Source organism: Antedon mediterranea, chromosome 4 (assembly GCF_964355755.1).
Source record: "Antedon mediterranea chromosome 4, ecAntMedi1.1, whole genome shotgun sequence".
Lineage (NCBI taxonomy): Eukaryota > Metazoa > Echinodermata > Crinoidea > Comatulida > Antedonidae > Antedon > Antedon mediterranea.
Window position 1 is genome coordinate 20,797,564 of NC_092673.1, and position 22,292 is coordinate 20,819,855.

The window sequence follows — 22,292 nt, forward strand, 5'->3', positions numbered from 1 at the left end:
ATCCTTAAAATTTGCATTAGATGTGTCTATATTTTTGGCGAGGGTAGGTCCAATATTAACAAAAAAATTATTAAAATGATTTGAAATTATGTTGGGATCATCCGTTAAGTTTCCTTTGCAATTTATAGTGGACTCTTGGAAATGCTTACTTTCATTCGTTTTTATTAGACTATTTATAATTGTCCATGTTCCTTTGATATTATCTTTCTGCTGCTTAAACTTTTTTTCATAATAATCACGTTTTGTTAATTTTATTAAAGAGTTAAGGGAGTTACGGAATTGCTTATATTCATTTATGTTTTTGTCATTCGGATAGCGGAGGGATTTAGAATACAGTTTTTGTTTATGCTTTATTAAATTTAAGAGTTCATCCGTCATCCAGGTCTTTATTTCTTTTTATTTGCAGACTGGTCTTGAATTGGAAAATGTTTATCATACAGTCGTTTAAATTCAGTTTCAAATGAAAGTAAAGCAATATTAGGATCATCCGTACCATAAACACCAGTCCAATTCATGTTTGACAAATCGTTTTTTATGTTTGAAATATTTGTTTCGTTAAATTTTCAGTAGATATGATTCGGGCTTACATAGTTTTTGGGATGGTTTGGTATATTTGATAAGGGTGTAATGTTAAAAATGGGCAAATGATCACTAATGAAATGAAATCACTATAGAAAAGTCCAGATAGACTTGATGATTCAATTTGATTAGATAATATGTTGTCAATTAATGTTGCTGACGTTCGGGTAATACGAGTTGGTCTATTGATTAAGGGTAAAAGGAAATTACTAAAGACAGAATTAACAAAATTGTTGGATTGATTATCGGACTGATGTTTAAGTAGGTCAATGTTAAAATCACCTAATAAGTAAATTTTTTTGTTTGTTTTTGCTAAATTATTTAACAGGAGATTAAAAGCGTCAATAAAACCATTCGTATCAAGAGATGGTGCCCTATAGATTACACCAACAATAATGTTTTGATTGGATTCAATTTCAAGTTCAATAAAAAGGGAGTCGCATAGGGAGGGGTCTAGGAAAAGATCAGTTCTCTCTTTGAACACATTGTTATTTCGAACATACAGCCCTACACCTCCACCAGCCCGCCCGAGTCTGCATGTTTTTTGAAATGAAAGAATAACTGGAGATATTGGTTAATGGATTATCATCTTTCAACCAGGTTTCCGAAACTGCAATTATATCGAAATCATAATTTACATTGGTTACAAATAATTTGAAAGAATCAATGTTATGAAGTAAACTTCTAGAATTAATATGCAAGGAAGAAAAGTGAATTAGGAAATTCAGGAAAAGAAATTACAGTATGAATAAACAAGTTGAGGAAACACAAGGTAAATAAATTAATAATAATTTCAAAAATTAAAAGTTTATGCAAACAAAATATGTTTTTGAAAAAATTAAATGGATCTAGGCCTAAACAGTTCCATGTATGTGAAAAATAAGAGTTAAATGTTTTCAAGATCAGCAAAAGAACGAATTGGCTTCACAACATCACGGCCTTTAACTTGGATCAATGCAAACACTCTTCCATCTACCACCGACCATGCAGACCATACCCTACTATGCTCACTTGTTTTGCGTAACAGACCGATGCGTTTACGGGTTAAGTCTTCCTGTATGGATAGGCCAGATCCCTTTAGCTTCCTCCGAGCCGTAATCACCATCCTACGATATCGATAGGAGACGAACTTAACAATGATCGGCCTAGGCTTGTTTTGATTTTCTTTTCTTTTACCAACCCTGTGTGAACGATCAATGTTATCAGGAACCAACTTAAGCCAGTGGCGTATCCAGGATTTTGAAGTTGGGTGGGGGGGGGGGGGGGAATTGCCAATTTGCCGACAAAATTGGTGTCATTATCTGTATATACACCTGATCAATATATGTTCTAGGATTGCATAGTCATATTGTCTTATATGGGATAACGATGCAAAATTAAAACCAAACCAACATTATCTGTTAGTAGGCCTATGTTGTATTCATATTAAAATAAAGAAAGAATTAGGAAAATCTGACTTGTAGTTTAAGAAATATAGGGTCTAAAACATCGCCGAAAATGATCGTTTTTAGCCACGAAAGAAGTAAAACAATTTATATATATTACGGCCTCAGTCGACAATTCTATTAACTACGCCATTTTTGGTTAAAATAATTACATATAATTACGTTTTTTAGTAATTTATTTTATATATCACCATTGGAAATATCAATAAAACATGTTATTAAATGCTTATAAAATATATAAAGTTGTTTACTTAACGGAATTCGGGAAAATTCATTGCTCTAACTTTGTGTAGTTAACAACGATCAGAGAGATTCATGCACGAGAGAAAACATTCCGCTGCGGGTGATTCGCATCCACCAATTAAATCAGCCAGTTGCCGACGGACACGAAATCAGTGGTTTGTTCGAGATCGTCAGCTTGCTGATTTAAATTCTCTACCGGAATGTTGCTCACGGTGATCAGCATACACCGATTTAAAGTCCTTGTTTACTTTACGATCAAGTTCGTTTACCGTTTCTTCAAGGCTGTTAACTTTAATGTTTATCGTATTAGTTTGATTAACAACCTGACTAAGTTTGTCATCTATGATAGTCGTAAGAATCTTGTATTTTAGTAGAATTAAGAGAAGCAATTTTCAACTATGCTAGTGTATCACTCTCAAATAACTCGATCAGTATTTCCTCAGTGTAGAGGTCACAAACCTATTGGTCATTGGTTGATACGGAACTGGAAGTACCATGATTAATTCACATTTATCGTATCCTGATTCACTTCAGAAATGTTTTAATGTCATATCGCATATTCATTTGTTTATACAAGTAAAATGAGGGGAAAAGAGAAAAAATACGCTATGTTTACACAAACTATATAGTTTATACTACTTTATTATATAAATACATTTGTTCACGTCATCTTATGATAACGATCGCTATACAGCAATATGGCGATCATTGATCGAACAAGGAAGTTATATGTTTACGTAATGTTACCTCTCCTTATTTGGAATAAAGGTCACAACCAGCCATACAATTGCACTGCATTGTATTTTGTACAGGTAGCAGATATATACAATAAACCTTGCGTTAAGGAAATTTGACTGGTTATAGATAGGCGTATTGACATTTTAGTCACCTGATAACATTGGAACCTGATGATATATATTTATATTAACACTCAAGAACGGACCCATTTGGACTGCTGGTAGATAGACGTAGGTTGAATAAAAACTAAAGCAAACATGAAATTTACAATACTATTCTTTATAGCGTTTTATCTTATTGAGACTGTACGTTGCAGTTTGGATCCATCATTGCAAGTGTCATTTGCGCGCGTGTTTCCGAATTATCGTCGTTTAAAACGAGATGTCGTTACGCTTTCGCCGTCGGCTTATACTGAAGAGGATAAGAAGGAAATGTTGGAGTCTCATAATGAATTCAGAAGAAATGTACAACCACTTGCTGCTGATATGAATTTACTAGTAAGTAACATTTATTTTATTGCAGCACTTTGGGACAAGGAATACATTATATTAATGATTATTATAATGACTAGGCCTATATTACCAAAAATTAGCCTAATGATTAATTATTAAATAAAAAAGAGCCGGTATGATTGACCTAGACTCCATGGTACCGGTAGTACAGTCAACTCTACCAATACTGGGCACTGTTGGGCTGGCCTATGTGTCTGGTTTTCTGTAAAGTCTGATATTCAGAATGTGTTTTAAATGTTGAAAATGAATTTGGGACCTTTTGAACCTCATGAATTAAACACCTGGGTTTGGAAGAGCTGGGTTTTAGAGAATCCGTTAGGGAAATGTGACTGTACTCATTTTCTAATGTTGATATTGGTTAGGGCCTGTGTTATGAAACGGTAACGAAACGGAAACAACAATAGGTATGAAGCAGTCTAATGCAAATACAGTTCTTTTTCAAGGAAGAGAACATACCGACATATATTGTATTATTTAATACACAGTGTAGGCTTACATCATTATTGGGTTAATATATAATCCACATGACAAATATGTGAGTACACGGTTTAAATCTATGCTAATATTAAATAAGAATATTACCATGGAGGCAATATGCTATAACCAACAAACGTGGATAAACCAACCAACAATAATTGATGTTTCTAGCATTATTACTGTCGTATTTATTTGAATAAACACCTCCTTCGAATAAACTCCCCCTCCCTCCAAGAGAATATTATTTGGAATAGACGCCCCTAACCCTCAACCCCCAATAAACGCCCGGGCCGGGTGTTTATTTATTTCCTTGAATTTTCGCCACATGCATTATACACAAGTATTACAACACAATTCTATTAACATTTATTATTTGACATGATTTACAATTTACCAAATACTTGTATACAATTTTTACTATATTTTATCACTTCTTGATATTATATATTGTGTATTTTTTTATATCTAGGTGTATTTGTTTTAATACTATATTACTTCCAAAAAAATAAACGCTTCCACAATTTGTATACAATTTTTACTGTATTTTATCACTTCCTAATATTATATGTTGTGTATTTTTTTATATCTAAGGTGATATTTATTTTAATACTATATTACATCAAGAGTTGGATAGCCGAGTGGTTAGGACACTTGACTGTCATACAGATAGACCCGTGTTCAATTCCCGACAACTCCCAGCCCACTCAGCTGTAAATGAGTACCTGGTTGAAAATACTAGGGAGAAAAAAGGCGGCGTGGAGAGGAACTGGCCACCCTACCACATAATGCCGAGGCTTAGTACAATGAGCTCCTAACAGCTCATTCCCCTACGTTCAGAGAACACGGGACTCACCTTTATTACATCAAAAAAATAAAGGTTTCCCCCGAATAAACCCTCCCTCAAATAAACGCCCCATCCAAAAAACCCTGGTAAACAAATACGAATAAATACGGTATTAAAATGTTTATATATCATAAAATATATGTAAACATTACTTATTCAGGCATTAAATGGAACAATTAAGTGTATTTTAGCATCATCATCATTCTACTAATATTATGATAGTAACTCGAATTCTTGTTTGCTTTCTTGGGCAACGTTGTAATGTATTGATTACCTGTTATCCTTTCTTTTTCTTACATTCCATCTTTTGTGTAAACGTAGTACGGTGTTATTAAAACAATATTATAGTAGCCTAGTAATGCTGTAATTGATACCGTGCTATTATTTGAAACATCAATATTTGATTTATTATTAATATTCATTACGAAAACGTATACTAGTTTTAAGACCTATCCACTACCAATACTGGTGTGTCAAGATTATTTATTTTAGAATAGTTCAAACCATGATTCACTGATAGCCTCAATTCTGTGCTTTTCCATTTTTGGTTGACATTTCAATGTCACATATTAGTTATTCACTTTGACCAAAAATTGGATCGGGAAAAAAATTGCTTACCTGAAAAAACTGTCAAAACTGTTTAAATAAAAAAATAATTAAATTGGCTGCCAGCCAATGGGGTTTTGGTTGAAATTAACTGTTTATTTTGTCATTTTTTATAAATGAAAACAATATTTGTTCGGTTTTTTTTTATTAACTTATTTAATGGCCTATTGAAAGTCTGATTTTATTATAATTTTTCATATTTTTTGGGGACAATATATCTTTATTGCTATATAAAATAATATATATTTTAACATTTTTAGAGGTAACGCCGCGTATTGGACGCGCGTGTTGAAGACATGGACGCGCGCGTGCTAAAGACATTGCCAGTTCATGTGTACGCGCGCGTCAACTTTATGTTGTTATTTGTGGTTGACAAGACACGAATATTTCGTCATTTAAAAACCCTGAGTTATTTTAAAAACTGGAAGGTCCCTAGTCTGTAGAGGTCATAAATAACAATACATTGGATTAATAATTAAGTATCTGGAAGAAGGTTACCTTGTTAAGTATTGTTCAAAGTTTGGAAGTTGTCAATGTTATCCCATTCTAATTACAGATACAAAACACAGATTAGTAAGCTTTAAACAAAACTGTCCTTTATATTTGATTTAAGATATTAGTAAGGTATTTTCTAGCGGTATTAGTACTGTACCATTGCGACATTGAGCTATTTTAGGCTATTTTTTTTTAAATTATGGCGTACCGTATTTATTCGAATTAAGGATTACTGACGTATTTATTCGAATAAACACCCCGCTTACAATAAAAGGGTTCCTCCAAGAGAACATCGTTTGGAATAAATGTCCCCTCAAATAAACGCCCCGGGGTCCTATCTTTTCCTCAAATAAACGCCCCGGGGTCCTATCTTTTCCTCAAGTAAACGTCCCGCCACTTTGCATATCACATAACCAATTTATATTTGTAGTATAATTCATTGACTTCCATGATCCACAATTGACGAAGTATTTTGATATATTTTATCACTTCCTAATATTAATTGTGTTGTATTTTTTTCATATTTAGGGAGAATTTATTTGATTGTACATGTTACCCTGATATTACACCAACAAAAATTAAACGCCTCCCTGAATAAACGCCTCCATCGAATAAACGCCCTCTAAAAACACTCATGAACAATAAACACCCAGGGACGTTTATTCGAATAGATACGGTACTTTTTTATTATTATAAAAGACAATACTGTTTTTAGTACAGATACTTAAAAACAAAGACTAACTATTTATTGGTACTTCGTAAAAATAAAATAGGATCTAACAATAATGTTAATTTACTCAAGGTAAATAATGTAAGGAGCAGTACAAGGTAATTCCGATTCAAGAACAAATAATACATCGAGTACTGTAATATATGGTCTGATTATTTTCTTTTATTTGCTTTCATTTCAAATGATTAAATAAACAAAAATGTGTTAATATTGAGTATATGACTACTTGAATAATTACACATGATCGTGTTTGCCGCTCTGGGCCGTGATTTAAGTTTGAACCCCGCAGGTATCTTGTTTGTGGTTGTGACGTTGTAAAACTTTATATTTAGCTCTGTCTACACTATCAAACATTATGAGACAACAAAATGTGATGTTCCCATATATGGACATGGTGATGTCATATCACTACTACCATATTTGGTCATATCACTACCATACTTGGGCACATCACACTTTTTTTTTATAGTGTAGAAAGAGCTTGAGGTTTATGTTATGTGGCGAAAAGTGTAACATCACATAGTATAAAATAAAGTGTAAAAATATGTTCATAATTAATTTGATTTTAGACATGGAATGACCAGTTGGCTGATTCGGCTCAGTCGTGGGCGGAGCAGTGCATATGGGATCACGGCCAAGTGGAATTTGAAAACCAACAGTACAGCCCCATGGGCCAAAATCTATGGAGGGGCGGCAGAAAAGTGTAAGCCATACATAGAGGAAGCAAATCCATTAGTGAAATGAAAAATATCAACTTTTAAACATTTAAATGCGCGACTACAGTGCAGTTCATGTATCAACAATTGTACGCGCACGTTTACTGTACGCATGCGCAAATAGTTTCAATCACGACACTCACAGAATTAGGATTGTTGAGATGATGTGTATGTGTAAACTTATCCCAATACAAGTCTGTATTTATTTCTAGGCTTTTCGATGTTTTTCTGAAAGCTCAAGTAGTACACGTATGAAACGCCATATGTCAAAACTTATGTAGCGCTCACACACTATTTCTTTGTTGTAATATCTATCTATCAGTTTATAAGTGTTTGATGATGACGTCATGATTAATGTTGATTTTATCATTCAGTTCTGTAAGCGCAGTGAATGCTTGGCACAATGAGTATAAATATTATCATTATAACAATGATACTTGTGATCACGTGTGCGGCCACTACACTCAGGTAAGTGTTTATCAACCATCGTATCACGTATTGACAATAAATAATGTGATACAATAGAGGAAATCTGTTATGGGCTACACTATCAAACTTTATGTGAAAAAAAATGTGATTTGCCCATAGACACGATGATGTCATATCACTACCATTATTTGGGCATATCACTACCATATTTGGGTATATCACTACCATATTTGGGCACATTACACTTTTTTGTCAAACTAGTTTGATAGTGTAGACAGAGCTTCATGCCTGGTTTCCACTAGAGAAGAACGCAAGGACGTAGTAAACGCAACACGTGGTTTGACCAATCACAAACTGTGGGTTTGCCATTGGCGTTGCGCTTACCGTCTTGCGTTGCGTCATAGTGACGCATGTACGCTTGAGAGACCTCTCCCAATTGAATGTCCGATTAGGTCAGGTTTGGTTTAGGAGCTAGGCACTGCAATAATAACGGGATTAACTCTTAAAATAGGTTGTTTGGGGCGACACTAAAGAAGTTGGCTGTGGATATTTTTCTTGTCCGGACGGAAATACTATTGTTGCTTGTAACTATGGACCAGCGTAAGTTTATGGAGTTGTTTTTTTTACACTGATAATAACGCGTGCCGAATATTGCTATTGACACGTTATATACACGTATAGTCACGATGTGACCAACTACCGATCAGAATTCATTTTTTTATCATCATCATTATACTGCACTGTCCTTTTAATACCCACACGATACATTTTTATTGGTAGTGGCAATTATAATCGAAAACCGTACATTGAAGGGCCTAGCTGTTCAGCATGTGATAAACCTGGTTACTGCTACGACGACAAACTTTGCTGTAAGTCACAATTATATTATATTAGCAGGAGTATGAGGACGTAAAAAGCGCGCCGTTTTCGAATGAGCGACATTAAACGTGTTTATGTTCGATGCGTAACTATTTGTTTAATCTATATTTCAGCTACAACGTGTCATGACCAAAGCGTTGTGTCCGGATCATGTAGTAAGTTCATTGATGTATTGTGTTAGATAAAGCTTTTCCCACTAGAAAAACGGTCGACGCGGGTGACGTGACGTCGCAAGAAAATTTGTGATTCAAGCTTGGTTTCCACTAAGACACAACGCAAGGACGTAAGATGCAACGCAGGTGAATTTACCAATCAAAAGCAATGGATTATTCGAAATATCGCTTGTGATTGGTCAATTCCTTGTGTTGCGACTTACGTCTTTGCGTTGTGTCCTAGTGGGAACCAAGCTTTACGCATAATACATTCGTGCGTTACGTCACAAGACGCGATGTGTGAGATATAACTGAAAGAGTGAACCCGTATGCGTTTTAGAGTGTTTATCAATTAATATTCGCAGAATGTTCATATGCATGTCAGAACTGCGGAGTTTTAAATGAAGAAGAATGTACCTGCTCTTGTCAGGCTGGTTGGACTGGCGCCCAGTGTGGAGGTAAAATACTATAATTCTTCGGACTAGTGAACAAGTATAGGTAAAGTCAGCATTAATTTGAATAAGGGAATCCTAAATGATTGATTTTTGGCGTAGGTATGTGGGCAGGGGATGGGGTAGGCCTAGGCGACCACAAACTATTGTAATAATGTTCCATGCTACACCATGTTCTTTGATAGACTTGGTTACTGACAACTGTTTTTTTATAGATGTATGTGCAGACACCAGTACACGTTGTAATAACGGCTGGTATAGGGCTCAGTGTGAAGGATATTCGTACGTCAGAACTGGCTGCCCTGCTATGTGCGGTATATGTGGTAAGATCAGTCATATTTGGTACTTTTAAGTTAAAAAGTAATGTACTTTATTTGCTATATTTACCACCCGATTGTCAGTGCTGTGTCTCCTCATATGACAATATTTGTCCATAAGCAAATTCGGTGATGCAGCATCTCATCAGTGGTGCCGGTATCATCAGGGCATTAAGAGACTCTTCCCTGGTATAATGATGGAGGTAAGGATTGGGCTAGGTCTATAATACAAACATGAGCTTCTATATCAAGGAATTGCCAGACACACAGTCCAGATATTCATGGGCTAAAATGTCTTATTAGTATTTATTTCTTTACTGTAGAAATACAGACAGCCGAAAACGCTTTTGACTGCCCATGTAATGGTAAAACGTGTAGAAATGGAGGGCAATTAAATACAGATTCTTGTATTTGCACTTGTACTGAAGGATATACCGGAGATGTTTGTGGTGAGTTCAGTGGAATTTTAATTTTTTGTAATAACCATTATTTATCTGCGAAAAATTAGTCTAATGAATTAGACCTATTAATAATTTGCTATTTAGGCCTACAATCTCATTGGGTAAAATAAATATTCATTTTATCCATGCTTGGACGTAACGCAAGGGCGAACGCGCAACGCAAGAAGACCAATTATGTTTGGTTTCCACTAGGACGCAACGCAAGGACGTAAACGCAACGCAAGCTTGTTGACCAATCACAGGCGACTGTTCGAATAATCCATCGCTTGAGATTGGTCAAATCACTTTGCGTTGCATTACGTCCTTGCGTTGCGTCCTACTGGAAAATAAGTTTCACAAGCAACAACTGAGATGATCCATTGTGTCATGATTGGTCAAAGTACTTGCTTTGCGGTTACGTCTTTGCGTTGCGTCCAAATGGAAACCAAGCTTGCAATACCAATTTTGAATGTAAACAATTTATATAAAAATCATGCATATTATTTTACATATTAAAATGGCATCACCGCTCTGCATTGCACGCTTTTATCAATATCATAGAATCACCGGTGCCAAGCCTATGTGATGGTGTTGTATGCGAGAACAACGGAGTGTTAGTTAACTCGACCTGTATCTGCCAGTGCCCTGATGGGTTTGAGGGGGCTACATGCGGTAAGTTCAATCAAATTTGGAGTCAAAATACTAGAGTGTACACGATGAGAATGATTGTTATGAGAACATTGCCATTGGTGACTCGGGTAATGCTTTTAAAATTCAGCATTAGCTTTTGATTTATAATTTCATTTTTACATTTTCCTTTTCATTAATCTAATTTGTTTTCGTTTTTAAAAAACTGATGCATGAAAGCAATTACTGCAGGCCTACATTAAAAGCACGTTTTTTAAATAATGCGCATTGTATTATAATGGTTCAGTCAACTCTCACAATACGGTACCAAACACCATTGGACTAGCCTATGTCTGTTTTTTTCCTTGAAATTTCAAGAAATTCTTGTATTATGATTGTTTTTTTAATGTTAAATGGGATTTGGGATCTTTTCAATCCAGTGCCTTTGAGTGAGTTTCCGGTTTTCAGAGAGTCTGGTATTGGGAGAGTCGACTGTAAAATTTTGTAAAACTGATTCTGTTTATTTTTAAATACATTGTGCTTGCTAAAGTATTTTGCTTATGTTATTTTGCTTGTTGCTTTGCTTACATAATACAATAGAAAATGTCATCTTAACATCCACTACTCATGACGTCACGGAAGAAAGTAAAACAACGACAACAACTCCAATAAAAACCACACAGACAATTACAGAAAAGACAACTGAAGTTAACGACGTAACGGAAAACCCCCACACGACATCTCCTCCTCCACCACCACCGATTTGCGAGCTTAAATGCCCCTTCGGATATGTTTTGGATACCAATGTCTGTGACTGTATTGAAAATATCTATGGTAAGTGTGATGAGAATAATAGAAAAGAGTCGCGACACCATAAGTATTGCAGAATGATTGTAACATTCCTTGAATTACGCATCGGAATCGACGAGACGATGATGTCGCATCTTCGTAATGAGCAGACGTCATCTGAACGTCGACATCATCGCAAGGAAAATACGCGTGTACGTCATCATCATGGTCGAAAATCGGCCAATATCGTTCAGGTTACTACTACTATCGCTACTACTACTAAGCCTGATGCGGGCAGGCCAGACTTTAGTAACCCGAAGAGAAATGGGAACATGGGAAATACTAACAAGGGAAACAGCAAGCGGGGAACTACTATCGCTACTACTACTAAGCCTGATGCGGGCAGGCCAGACTTTAGTAACCCGAAGAGAAATGGGAACATGGGAAATACTAACACGGGAAACAGCAAGCGGGGAAATAGTAAACGGTCTTAAAATGAATGTGCACATAATGTAGCACGAAGGTGGTGGGATTAAAATTTGTCCTGATTGATAACATTTACATGACGTATACTACGGGGTGTGCTTGCGTTTACTACAAAGCACTGTCGAAATAGAATAGTTGGTTGGTGGTTCAAAAATTAACGTACTGCCTATAATATTGATATAATAACTTTTAACCTAATACCTTTGGTTTCCACTAATACGAAACACAAGTAATTTTAAAAGATGTTCATCATTCCGGGATATCCGTATATAATTCAAGACCGCAATACTATTTCCATCATATAAATTGGCTTCACGTTTCCATTGGTATAAAGCACATTCATTGTTGTTAAATGCACAGACATAATACTTTTTTCCTTTTTTTTTTTTTTTGAGCTGTGAAGTTTTTATTATGTAAGAGAATTAATACAAAATCTTTCATTTTTAGGAGTTGGATCTGCTAACATACCAACAAGTTCTTTAATGTGCATCGTCCTACCACTTATTCTAACCTGTATACTAAGTCACTTACCAGGTAACTAAGTCACTTACCAGGTAACCAAGTCACTTACCAGGTAACCAAGTCACTTACCAGGTAACCAAGTCACTTACCCGGTAACGTCACTTACCCGGTAACTAAGTCACTTACCAGGTAACTAAGTCACTTACCAGGTAACTAAGTCACTTACCAGGTAACCATGTCAGTTACCAGGTAACCAAGTCACTTACCCGGTAACCATGTCAGTTACCAGGTAACCAAGTCACTTACCCGGTAATCAAGTCACTTACCAGGTATAACTTAACTTGGGTACACTTGTTGGAATTGATAATACTATTATTTCAACGGAATCGTTGTTTACATTTGGAACCAGCGAGAACCAAAGAGATACTAGTGCAATAAACGTACTAAAATCAATAAAATTTAAAAATATTATTTGCCATAAAGGTTATATATTTTATCATTACTGTATTAAAAGCATATTTTTGTAAAAATAGGTTTCTTTATATCGCGGAGAGGTACTAAATGTGTTTATATATATATGACCGGTTATAGTATGTTAAGTTTAATGACTTTATTAACAGGGTGTATTATGCTTTAAACGTTGATCTTGCTTTAAACGTTGATCTTGCTTTAGCGATATTATGAGGTAGTCAAACTGTTTCCTATTTGTCTTTCGCCTTTACTTGTGGCCATTGTCTTTCAATAACGTCGTGAGGTGGTTTCCCGATTAATCGTATGATCAAACGGTACTGGGTATGATCAACTAGCGTTCGTGTTCCCACCTAATCATCCATTCATAGAAGTACTGATGAAGATATCAATCTTTGGCGACAATAGAATGGACCCGAGACCTGGCTATCTTCGACTTTTAAATAATAAAAAGTTTTGAAAAATTTGTCTCGGGTCCATTCTATTGTCGCCACGTGATTAGGTGGGAACACGAACGCTAGTTGATCATACCCAGTACCGTTTGATCATACGATTAATCGGGAAACCACCTCACGACATAATTAGGAAATAGGGAATAATTCCACCAGTTTAGCATTGCATAAAGCTATACAAAACAATCTTTTTGCTACAAATTTCTAAAATTGTGTAGCAAAAAATACAATACAATAACTATGTTTCTCGACTCAAAAATTAGTTTGATTAGCAAATTGCTAAACAAATTTCCCCTGATGGCAGTGATATGTAGAGATAAAACAAACGAGGAACATATACACAGCTTAATAATAAGATCCATAATCAAGTTTTTATTATACAATAGAAATGACGAATTGTGTTATAGGTAGTCGATAAATACTGATGTTTTCTTACTACAAGAAACGTCAATGCCGATCAATATGAAATTAGTTATGCATAAATAATCCAAAGAAGTAATATGTTTACATTATTTATTTATTATTTTTATATTAAAATATACTACGTTAAATGTAATGATATTTTATTGTAATTTTTTGTGGTATTGTTTCACGATACGATAGTAGTTATTGTCATTTTCACAACAAGTTACAAATAAAATTTGTTTGGTTGATTTACATTTGATATACATACAATACACAAATAGGCCTATATAAAGAAAAAAAAAATACAGAGATCTAAATTGCTTTAAAATACATGAATAGAATTATAAACAAATGATTGTCAGCAACGTTTACTGTTTTGATTCAGGATGATCAGTCTACCAGTTTGGCTTAAAGAGTATCAACAAGTATCAATAATTTTATTGATGCAATGTGGTTCGATTGAAAGAATCACAAATTATAAAAATTGACATTGTTCTACAGATTATACAACATAAGTTTATCAATACTGGGACTAATTTGTTTTCCTATTATACTTTTTTTTGTTCTTTTGTGACGTTTAAAGCAGTGACGAACATAGACAAACTGGAGTTTATAAGTATTGCACTGTGGATATACTATTTGCACTTTTCCCCCAATTCGAATAAACTCCCCGGGGCCTTTATTCGAGGGAGGCGTTTATTCAAATACGGTGTATAAATATTAATTTTTTGGTCCATTTAGAATAAAAACGATGTAGTTATACTTTGTTTTGTCCTATTTATAATACAGTTTATAATGCTTATAATTCAAAATAGAAATAAACAATCCTATATTGCACAAACAGCTAAAATAAATGAAGATATGTTAATAATGTAAGCAACTGGTATTAAGAAAGAACTTAATTACCAACTTAACTCATATAACTTACTCCCTAAGCCAACAAGACAGTCATGATATTCCAACTTTTCATAGTTGTTTTTTGGAACTTGACTAAGGCCATATATGGCACCCCACCAGGCCCCAGCAAGGCTACCGGTTGCATTTCCCGCACCACCGTGAAACACGGCATTCTTGCAGATCTCATCCCAGCTACTTTCAGATGACAGAATTGCATCATACCTACAAAATGATGACATTTTCAAATAATATTTTATTAACAAAAGCATATTGAATTAATATTAAAATATTTTATGAAAAAAAGATACCTGGAACAATACCAATACTTACGCTATGATTGTTGCGTCGTAACCATGGGCACCAATAATCCTTGATCCTGAAAACTTCTGAAACAGGTTAATTCTTTCTCGAACTCCATATTTTGTTGGGAATTTTGGTTTGCTTTCACCATCTGCTATTTGTCTTACTTTAAGGTACTCTTTCCATTTTCCTTCAAACTCTGACCACGCTTCTAGGTTCTCATCAACAGAATGTCCAGTTCCCACTACGTACTCCAGTGCTCTTGGAAGTACCGCCACTAATCTTGCTCCCCACTCACGCGGCTCAATGCCACGAACTGCATATGACGTAAACAACGCTGCAGTTAGGGCGCCAAGATACGCAGATGGGTGATGATGAGTAATTCGGCCACTTTCAATCGCCACACCTATCAACTTTGATAGATAATTCGGTTTGCAGTATACTAGCCCAATACACATAGCACGAATGGCTGCAGAGTTGTCCTTTGCGAGATTATCGTATGGTATCCTATAGCTGTAAATTTCACGTGGTCTTATCTTTCCCGTCCAATCCAGGAGCATTGTTCCTGGAATTCTGTCGTCCATGGCATCCATCCCAGCTAAATATTGCACAGCGAACTCATTTAAGAGAGTATCCCCAGTTTTTGTAGTACTTAGAGCTAAAGCGGATGCAATGTGAAGAACTGTGCCCTCACTTGCCTTCCATTTTGGAGGCTCAATAGTAATGGTACTTAAGCCACCCAGAGATTCAACATCACCTAGTATTTTAGCTGAGGAGTTTTCCTTCTGGTAGTGAAATCCAAGAGTATCCGCAGAGCTAGCAAGAAGAAAAGAAGCTTGGAAGGCTTCCAGTGACATTATTATTACTCACCTCATCCAAAAACACGATCTGGTCTTAATATAATATTCGTACATATTAAATTATATTATTAATATAGCAGAAATTGATCATCTTAAGCACAATCTTAGACGTCGTGTGCTTTGCTGTTATGGAAACAAAGGTCAGAAGTTAATCGTCATGCTTCACTAAATATGATTAGAAACATGTTACGTTCTTCCACGTCACATTTCTAGAGTCCATGGCGAAGATGGTAAGAAAAACTACTTTAAATTTATAAATTTCACAATTATTATTGTCTATTATTATAATAAATAACTCGCAATAATTACAGGTATTATAGCATGCGTCTGTATTATTGATAACGCTTTCTTTTATATTAATATTTGACAATAGAATCTAGGCCAGCTGAAACTCACCGATTTACAAGGCACACAACCCGGTTGGTGGCCTAGATTGTGGTAGAAAGCGTAAGGAAGTTTGGGCCTACTAGGCCTAGGGGTAATGTTAATTGAAATGTATAGAATAGTGATTTTTCCAACCCTAATTGTATTAATAATATTTGTTGTGTTTATTATTTGACTTGCAGTTCATGCTAAAAAAAATGAAAATTCAGAAAAAATGATAATTAAAAGAGTGTGGTTGTAAATTAATTTTGATCATCACTACTTTACCAAGTTACCACCAAAACCATGCCTTGTAGATACAAGGTAAATCATGGTGCTGTCTCTGTGGTAGTCGAGGTATTCATCAGGATTGCTTTAGTCGCCATATTTTTGTAAGTAACTACAGTATGTGGTAATAAGTAATGCACTTGTCAATTGTATGACATACTATACGACTCCCGGGAGAGGTGCGTCATTTACAAATAATTAAGGACACAGGAGTGCGTCAAAAACCCTAAATGGTACGTCACCTCAATGAACAATGGTGCGTCAATGTCCGTCACTTTACCACAAAAGGGCAGTCATGGTGCATCATTGTTCTCTAAAAGGTTCGTCACTAATTTTTAAATGGGTGCATCATTGCGGTGTAAATGTAAGTTACTTTTTAACTTAAGTGGTGCGTCATGGTAAGGTATGATGCAAATCGGAAAATTGACGCACGTCTTGAGGGTTATATACTGTAGTGCGTCATACAGTTGAACCAACATTAACCAACATTGAAAATAGATCAAGAAAAGAGAGTAAAAATGTTGTCTATTGCAAAACAACACTGTTGTATACAGTTGTAAATTTTGACTTTACTCACTTTATATCTAAAGCTATGTCTGCACTATCAGGTATGGTAGTGATATGCCCAAATATGGTAGTTATATGACATCATCATGTATATATATGGGAACATCACAGAGCTAAAGTATCTAATTCCATATATTTGTTTTTTAAATAAACAGAATAACAGAGGAATTGAAGCCTTTTATTCGAATTATCCAACCTGAAGAAATGTGGTTGTATAAGAATCCTGTAACTCCAAGTTATGTAACAACGCCTGTCATGTTTGTATGATCTTCTTCTTTCAATATGTAAAATAATTTAAATCATAATTTATAATGTAGCGAAGTAGCTTTGAGCCTGGGAATTACCATTTTATTACAATTAATATGCCAAGGAATATATTCCGTTAATATTCCTTTTCTTTCGAGGCAGGACCATAGCCACCAGTTAGTAAGGACCTTACCAACTCTCCCAATATCAGACTTTTCTTGAGGTTCAAAAGGTCCCAAATTCATTTTTACCATTAAAAATACATTTCGAATACCAGACTTTCCGGGAAAACATATTAGGCCAACCAAAGTGTGAGAGATTAAACACGTCTGGAAACATACTCCCATAATGAAATAATCATTACAATTAACAGAAAATAAATATAAATATTTCTCTTCTTTTTTTTCAGTGTATTGCTGTGTTTACACCTATAGTAGTAATATTTATTTTCTTTTCATTGAGAGGTGAAAGAACAGATTTAATTCAAGCCTTGTTAGGTATGCTGATTCTAAATGTGTGTTGTTACAGTAATTGCATTACATTCTAACCATACCATTACATTATACATTGTTTATGCCAGATTGAGTAAAAATTACTCAATACATTCATAGAATTAGTATCACCATCATGTTAGTTGTTCTGTATAATTACAAATTGGCAGATCCAGGATTTTGATATAGGGAGATGGCCCAGGGCCTAGCAATAGTGAAATGAAGGCCTGAGTTAAATTTGATGTCCTATATTTTGCATTACAATTTCCACCAATTTGCTGGATCTGCCCCTGATTTTAGCACCAAACAGTATGTAGGTTTGAAATAAATATAATATGATTCATTACAGCTGTTGGCTTGGCTCTCCCTCTTTGTGGCATTATAACAAATAGCATCAAGAATATATATGGAAGGTAAGTTTATTCATATTGACTGGTTCAATTACACTATAGTAAAGAATAATAATTTGTCTGTGTGTTGATGAAGTGGAGATGTAGCTTGGTGGCTATGATGCTTGGCTACCAACGGGTCCTGGGTTCAAGTCGTGTCAGAACTTTTTCTTACGACATACTACAGACTTTGTTTATGTATAGCATCTTCTGTATGTTTGTCTTATGAACAGGATTGCCACCTTTAAGAAGCATATAGTGAGAATTCGCTTATGGCTATTCTTGACAATTTGCCTAAATATATATAAAAAAAAAACCAAACAAAACAAGTACATTGTGCAAACAAAATTTAGAATATAAGTGGTTTAGTAGCGGGACATTGTTGAAACTATAATATATGCAATTAACCTATGCGAATTGAAACATATAAAATTTGTAATGAATATGTGTATTGATAAAGTATATTTAGAATACAAGTGGTAAGTACAGTAGATGTTTGTTGAAACTATGCAATTAAACGGTGCGAATTGAAACATAATTAGTAATGAGCATTTTAATTAGTAATAAGAAGCATGAATAATACCACCAAACTTACGAGTTAAGATGACTATAGCAAAGCATTTAATAAAAAGACAAACGGCCTTAAAGTGTGACAACTTACTTACAGTTTTCCAAATGCGCACAACAAAGAATCGACAAAATTACATGTAAATATTGCAAAGGTGTTAAAGGCCAGGTGCGGGGAAAAAATTTATATTGATCATACATTCCAATAATTATCGATCTATAGTTTCCCCTATGTTTCATATTTTTTGGGATTTTATTTGTGTTACATGAGCTTGTTGAAAATAAGCACTTTCTTATCAGTGGGGGGATAGTTCAAATTACACAGTAAAATCTCTATTCTTTTGTACACAAATTTTGTAAATAGAGAGGCATTTTAAAAAGCTATGAAAAATAAACGGTCGTGGTAAAAAATGTCATCAGATGACTAAATATAGGTAATATAACTTGAATATTACATTTCTGATATTTTTATTCAACTTCAGATTTTTATTTTCATGCTATAGCAAAAATTATCCACTGTATATCCACCATCTTTTTTCACCATCTAGGGAGTCACCAGACATGTTATTACATTAGGTTAACTACCTAACTACTGAAAAAAAGTCTTCCTGGTTTTTATGGAAGAATTTTGCCAAATTTTGTATTTGACCATATTAAGGGAAATTCATGTTTTTTTGTCTCGATTACTGTTACAAATATTTGATTTATGTACAATTAACCAAATATTATATTTAAAATTCATGCCTGTATCTGAGCTTTAATATTAAATTAGCTTTAAAATCATTTAAAATTTCAAACTTATTTAGTCTTAAGGACCCTGTCCCTGATGTGTTCCGCTCTCGTGTTGTATATAAATTTAAATGTATGGGATGTAATTCCATGTATATTGGTGAAACCAATAGATGGTTATATATGTGGGTGCGTGAACGTTTCTGGGACAAGGCTTCTCACATTTTTCAACATCTGCAGGATTCAGAACGGTGTAAGGCCAGCGCTAAGGCAGAATGCTTCACCGTTCTGGATCCTGCAGATTCCGCTTTCAAACTTAAGGTCAAGGAAGCCCTCCACATCTCGTGGAGTAAACCTTCCTTGAACAAACAAATCTATAACTTAGGCATCACACTTGCCATATGATTGTTTGGTGTCTACATTCCTTGTTGTTTTATTATGCTAATTACTTACTTATTTACATACAACATGTCCTATTGGTATATAAGCACTCTAGGCGTTGTTTACTGTTCTGATGATGAGAATAGTTTCTCGAAACATGTCACATTTACATTTTAAGGCAGTTTGCCTTTTTATTAAATGCCTCGCTATAGTCATCTTAACTAATAAGAAGCAATTGTGAATTTTATTTATTGATGATTAAAAGTAGAAATTAGATTGAATATGATAGTATTGTCATGTCATTTTATTAGACCAAGACCAGACTATTTTTGGCGATGTTTTCCTGACGGCAAAATGACCTCTGACCTGCATTGTACCGGAGATTTAGATACTGTAATGGAAGGAAGGAAAAGTTTTCCCAGTGGACATTCATCTTGTAAGTTTTATATCACAAATTAATTCTGATGATGAGAATAGTTTTCTCGAAACATGTCACAGTATTTTAAGGCAGTTTGCCTATTTATCAAATGACTCACAATTTTGATTTTGACTCAAAAGTTTGGTGGTATCATACATAATTTATCTCACCAATTTATAATAATTAGCATATTCGTTTGTTGAAGTATACATTTAATTTATTCCTATAGAAGTAAAAAATTAATGTATTTTTTACCAACAATGAAATTGAAAGTTAAATTTGAATATTATTTGAATTACTTTCTATTTTGTTTTTCAGTTTCCTTTTGCGGTTTAACATTTTGTGCTTTATACATGATGGGTAAATTTCACATATTTGAGAGTCAAGGTCGTGGGTCAGCGCTTAAATTATGCATCAGTGGAAGTCCGTTATTTGCCTCTTTGATGATAGCACTCTCCAGGACGGCAGACTACCATCATCATTGGCAAGGTAATAATTCATTTTTTTTGGTTCTCTTGAATCTGTTTTTTTTATCGGATATTATAGATACTTGAGCTCCTGTGAATTCTGTTCCAACAAACTCTCTTTGGGAGCTTCAGAGTGCCGGAGAACAGAGCGCTGAAAATGGTTCCTCTGCATCATCTTTTTTTTTTTGTGGTTATCTAAAGGCCAACTCAGACAGCATCGTACGACGAGGCCCAATGAAACGTCTGGACTCGTCAGTGTTGTCTAAGTTGAATCCCGATGATAAGATAGCGTTTTAGGTTGTCGGGAAAACATTAACTGTTTCCCGACGAGATGACTTGCTGGCCTCGTTGTACGGCCATGTCTGAATTGGCCTTTAGAATTTTTTATGGGATTTTTCGTATAACACATTTGTGTTAGGCACTATAAAAGACACCCCTTATTATTAATTGCCTTATTTGTAATAGTAGAAATAGAACCACTCATTTCAGACCACTCCACTTTTCTTTGAAATGAGTTAGGATGCCATTATAAGTGTTTTAAAGCTTTTTTAGTTTCTAATGTACCATCACAAAACTATATTTTTAACCATGCCCCTCTCGGCCCAGTAAATATTTGTATACTGTACCATAAAAAAACTAATATTTATATATATAATAACTCATTTTGTGTGTTTACTTTCAGATGTTCTTGTTGGGTCGTTGCTGGGTTTAAGTATTGCGTTCATGTGCTATCGTCAATATTACCCGTTCCTCACCCATGTGTCATGTGACAAGCCGTATGCGATGCTTACGCCATATTCGGAATTACCACGCACTGATTCTCGAGTTAGTTTGAACTATAGTGAAAGAAAAGATATTGAGGCTGCTATTCACATGATATAGAATTTATTTTTTTAAATTAAAGCTTTTTAAAATAGGTCGAGGAAGAAATCTCATTTTGTTATCTACTTATGGTATTAAAGTGTATTAATACTTATTTACTTAATAATACATATTTTGTTTCTTTTTAAGCCTATGTTTTAAAAAATAAACAAAACTTTTACAAAGAATTTTAGTGAATGTCTTTAGTATGACTCCTGTATACATCTACACACTACTGTAGAAACACCAAAAATGAAAGCCTGATTAAAACAGTTAAGATGACCAAGAGAGAAAACTTTAATAAAACTATTCATAAAATATTTTATAGTTCTTTTATTGAGAGTTTTCTGACCTTTTCTTTCATCTGCTGGTTCTATAATCTCGGGGTCAAGAAAAAATTACTTACAACAAATTGTTAACTTAAGTTCGAAATTAACAGGTTGTAACCTTTTGTAATCTATCAAATTTTCGGAAAAAGTAAGGCAATTTTAACACATTCAAACCACGTTCTTTATAAGGAATTTGAAGTGTTGCCTCATGGTCTCTGTTTAGGTGTAAAACTAAGTGTAAAAAAAAATGTGCCATCAGACTCCTAAATAAATATTTTATAAATGTTAACTATTTATTATCTTTTATAATGATAAAGAATTCTGTATTTATATTTGATGTTGACATTTTATTTTAATTTGATGTAATCAATCTCCTCTTTTAATTGCCCTATGAAT

At 34.5% G+C, this 22,292-nt stretch overlaps 3 protein-coding genes across 7 annotated transcripts; 2 read left to right on the plus strand and 1 right to left on the minus strand.

The window, feature by feature from the left end:
- Positions 1-3,213: 3,213 nt before the first annotated feature.
- LOC140048093 (cysteine-rich secretory protein 3-like) lies at positions 3,214-13,318 on the plus strand. Of its 3 annotated transcripts, XM_072093102.1 has the most exons (12): positions 3,214-3,502; positions 7,239-7,372; positions 7,760-7,853; positions 8,326-8,414; positions 8,595-8,683; positions 8,807-8,848; positions 9,211-9,303; positions 9,513-9,620; positions 9,938-10,063; positions 10,616-10,726; positions 11,282-11,515; positions 12,404-13,318. In XM_072093102.1, exons 1-12 carry the CDS (start codon positions 3,263-3,265, stop codon positions 12,496-12,498), a joined length of 1,455 nt encoding a protein of 484 aa, XP_071949203.1. In that variant the 5' UTR covers positions 3,214-3,262; the 3' UTR covers positions 12,499-13,318. The 3 variants fall into 3 exon arrangements, with proteins under 3 accessions (XP_071949203.1, XP_071949204.1, XP_071949205.1); XM_072093103.1 differs by lacking the exon at positions 11,282-11,515; XM_072093104.1 differs by lacking the exons at positions 10,616-10,726; positions 11,282-11,515.
- A 566-nt stretch (positions 13,319-13,884) lies between these two features.
- On the minus strand, positions 13,885-15,945 carry LOC140046856 (ADP-ribosylhydrolase ARH1-like). The gene is made up of 2 exons (XM_072091579.1): positions 14,971-15,945; positions 13,885-14,862 (listed from the first exon to the last, which is right to left on the minus strand). The coding sequence occupies exons 1-2, from the start codon at positions 15,795-15,797 to the stop codon at positions 14,646-14,648; spliced, it is 1,044 nt and encodes a 347-aa protein (XP_071947680.1). The 5' UTR covers positions 15,798-15,945; the 3' UTR covers positions 13,885-14,645.
- A 29-nt stretch (positions 15,946-15,974) lies between these two features.
- LOC140046857 (phospholipid phosphatase 5-like) lies at positions 15,975-22,208 on the plus strand. 3 transcript variants are annotated; one of them, XM_072091580.1, is made up of 8 exons: positions 15,975-16,030; positions 16,367-16,555; positions 17,174-17,279; positions 17,674-17,761; positions 18,105-18,168; positions 20,133-20,257; positions 20,558-20,728; positions 21,389-22,206. In XM_072091580.1, exons 2-8 carry the CDS (start codon positions 16,470-16,472, stop codon positions 21,586-21,588), a joined length of 840 nt encoding a protein of 279 aa, XP_071947681.1. In that variant the 5' UTR covers positions 15,975-16,030; positions 16,367-16,469; the 3' UTR covers positions 21,589-22,206. The 3 variants fall into 3 exon arrangements, with proteins under 3 accessions (XP_071947681.1, XP_071947682.1, XP_071947684.1); XM_072091581.1 differs by lacking the exon at positions 15,975-16,030 and adding an exon at positions 16,051-16,111 and having other exon boundaries at positions 21,389-22,207; XM_072091583.1 differs by lacking the exons at positions 15,975-16,030; positions 16,367-16,555 and adding an exon at positions 16,199-16,278 and having other exon boundaries at positions 21,389-22,208.
- Positions 22,209-22,292: the final 84 nt, after the last annotated feature.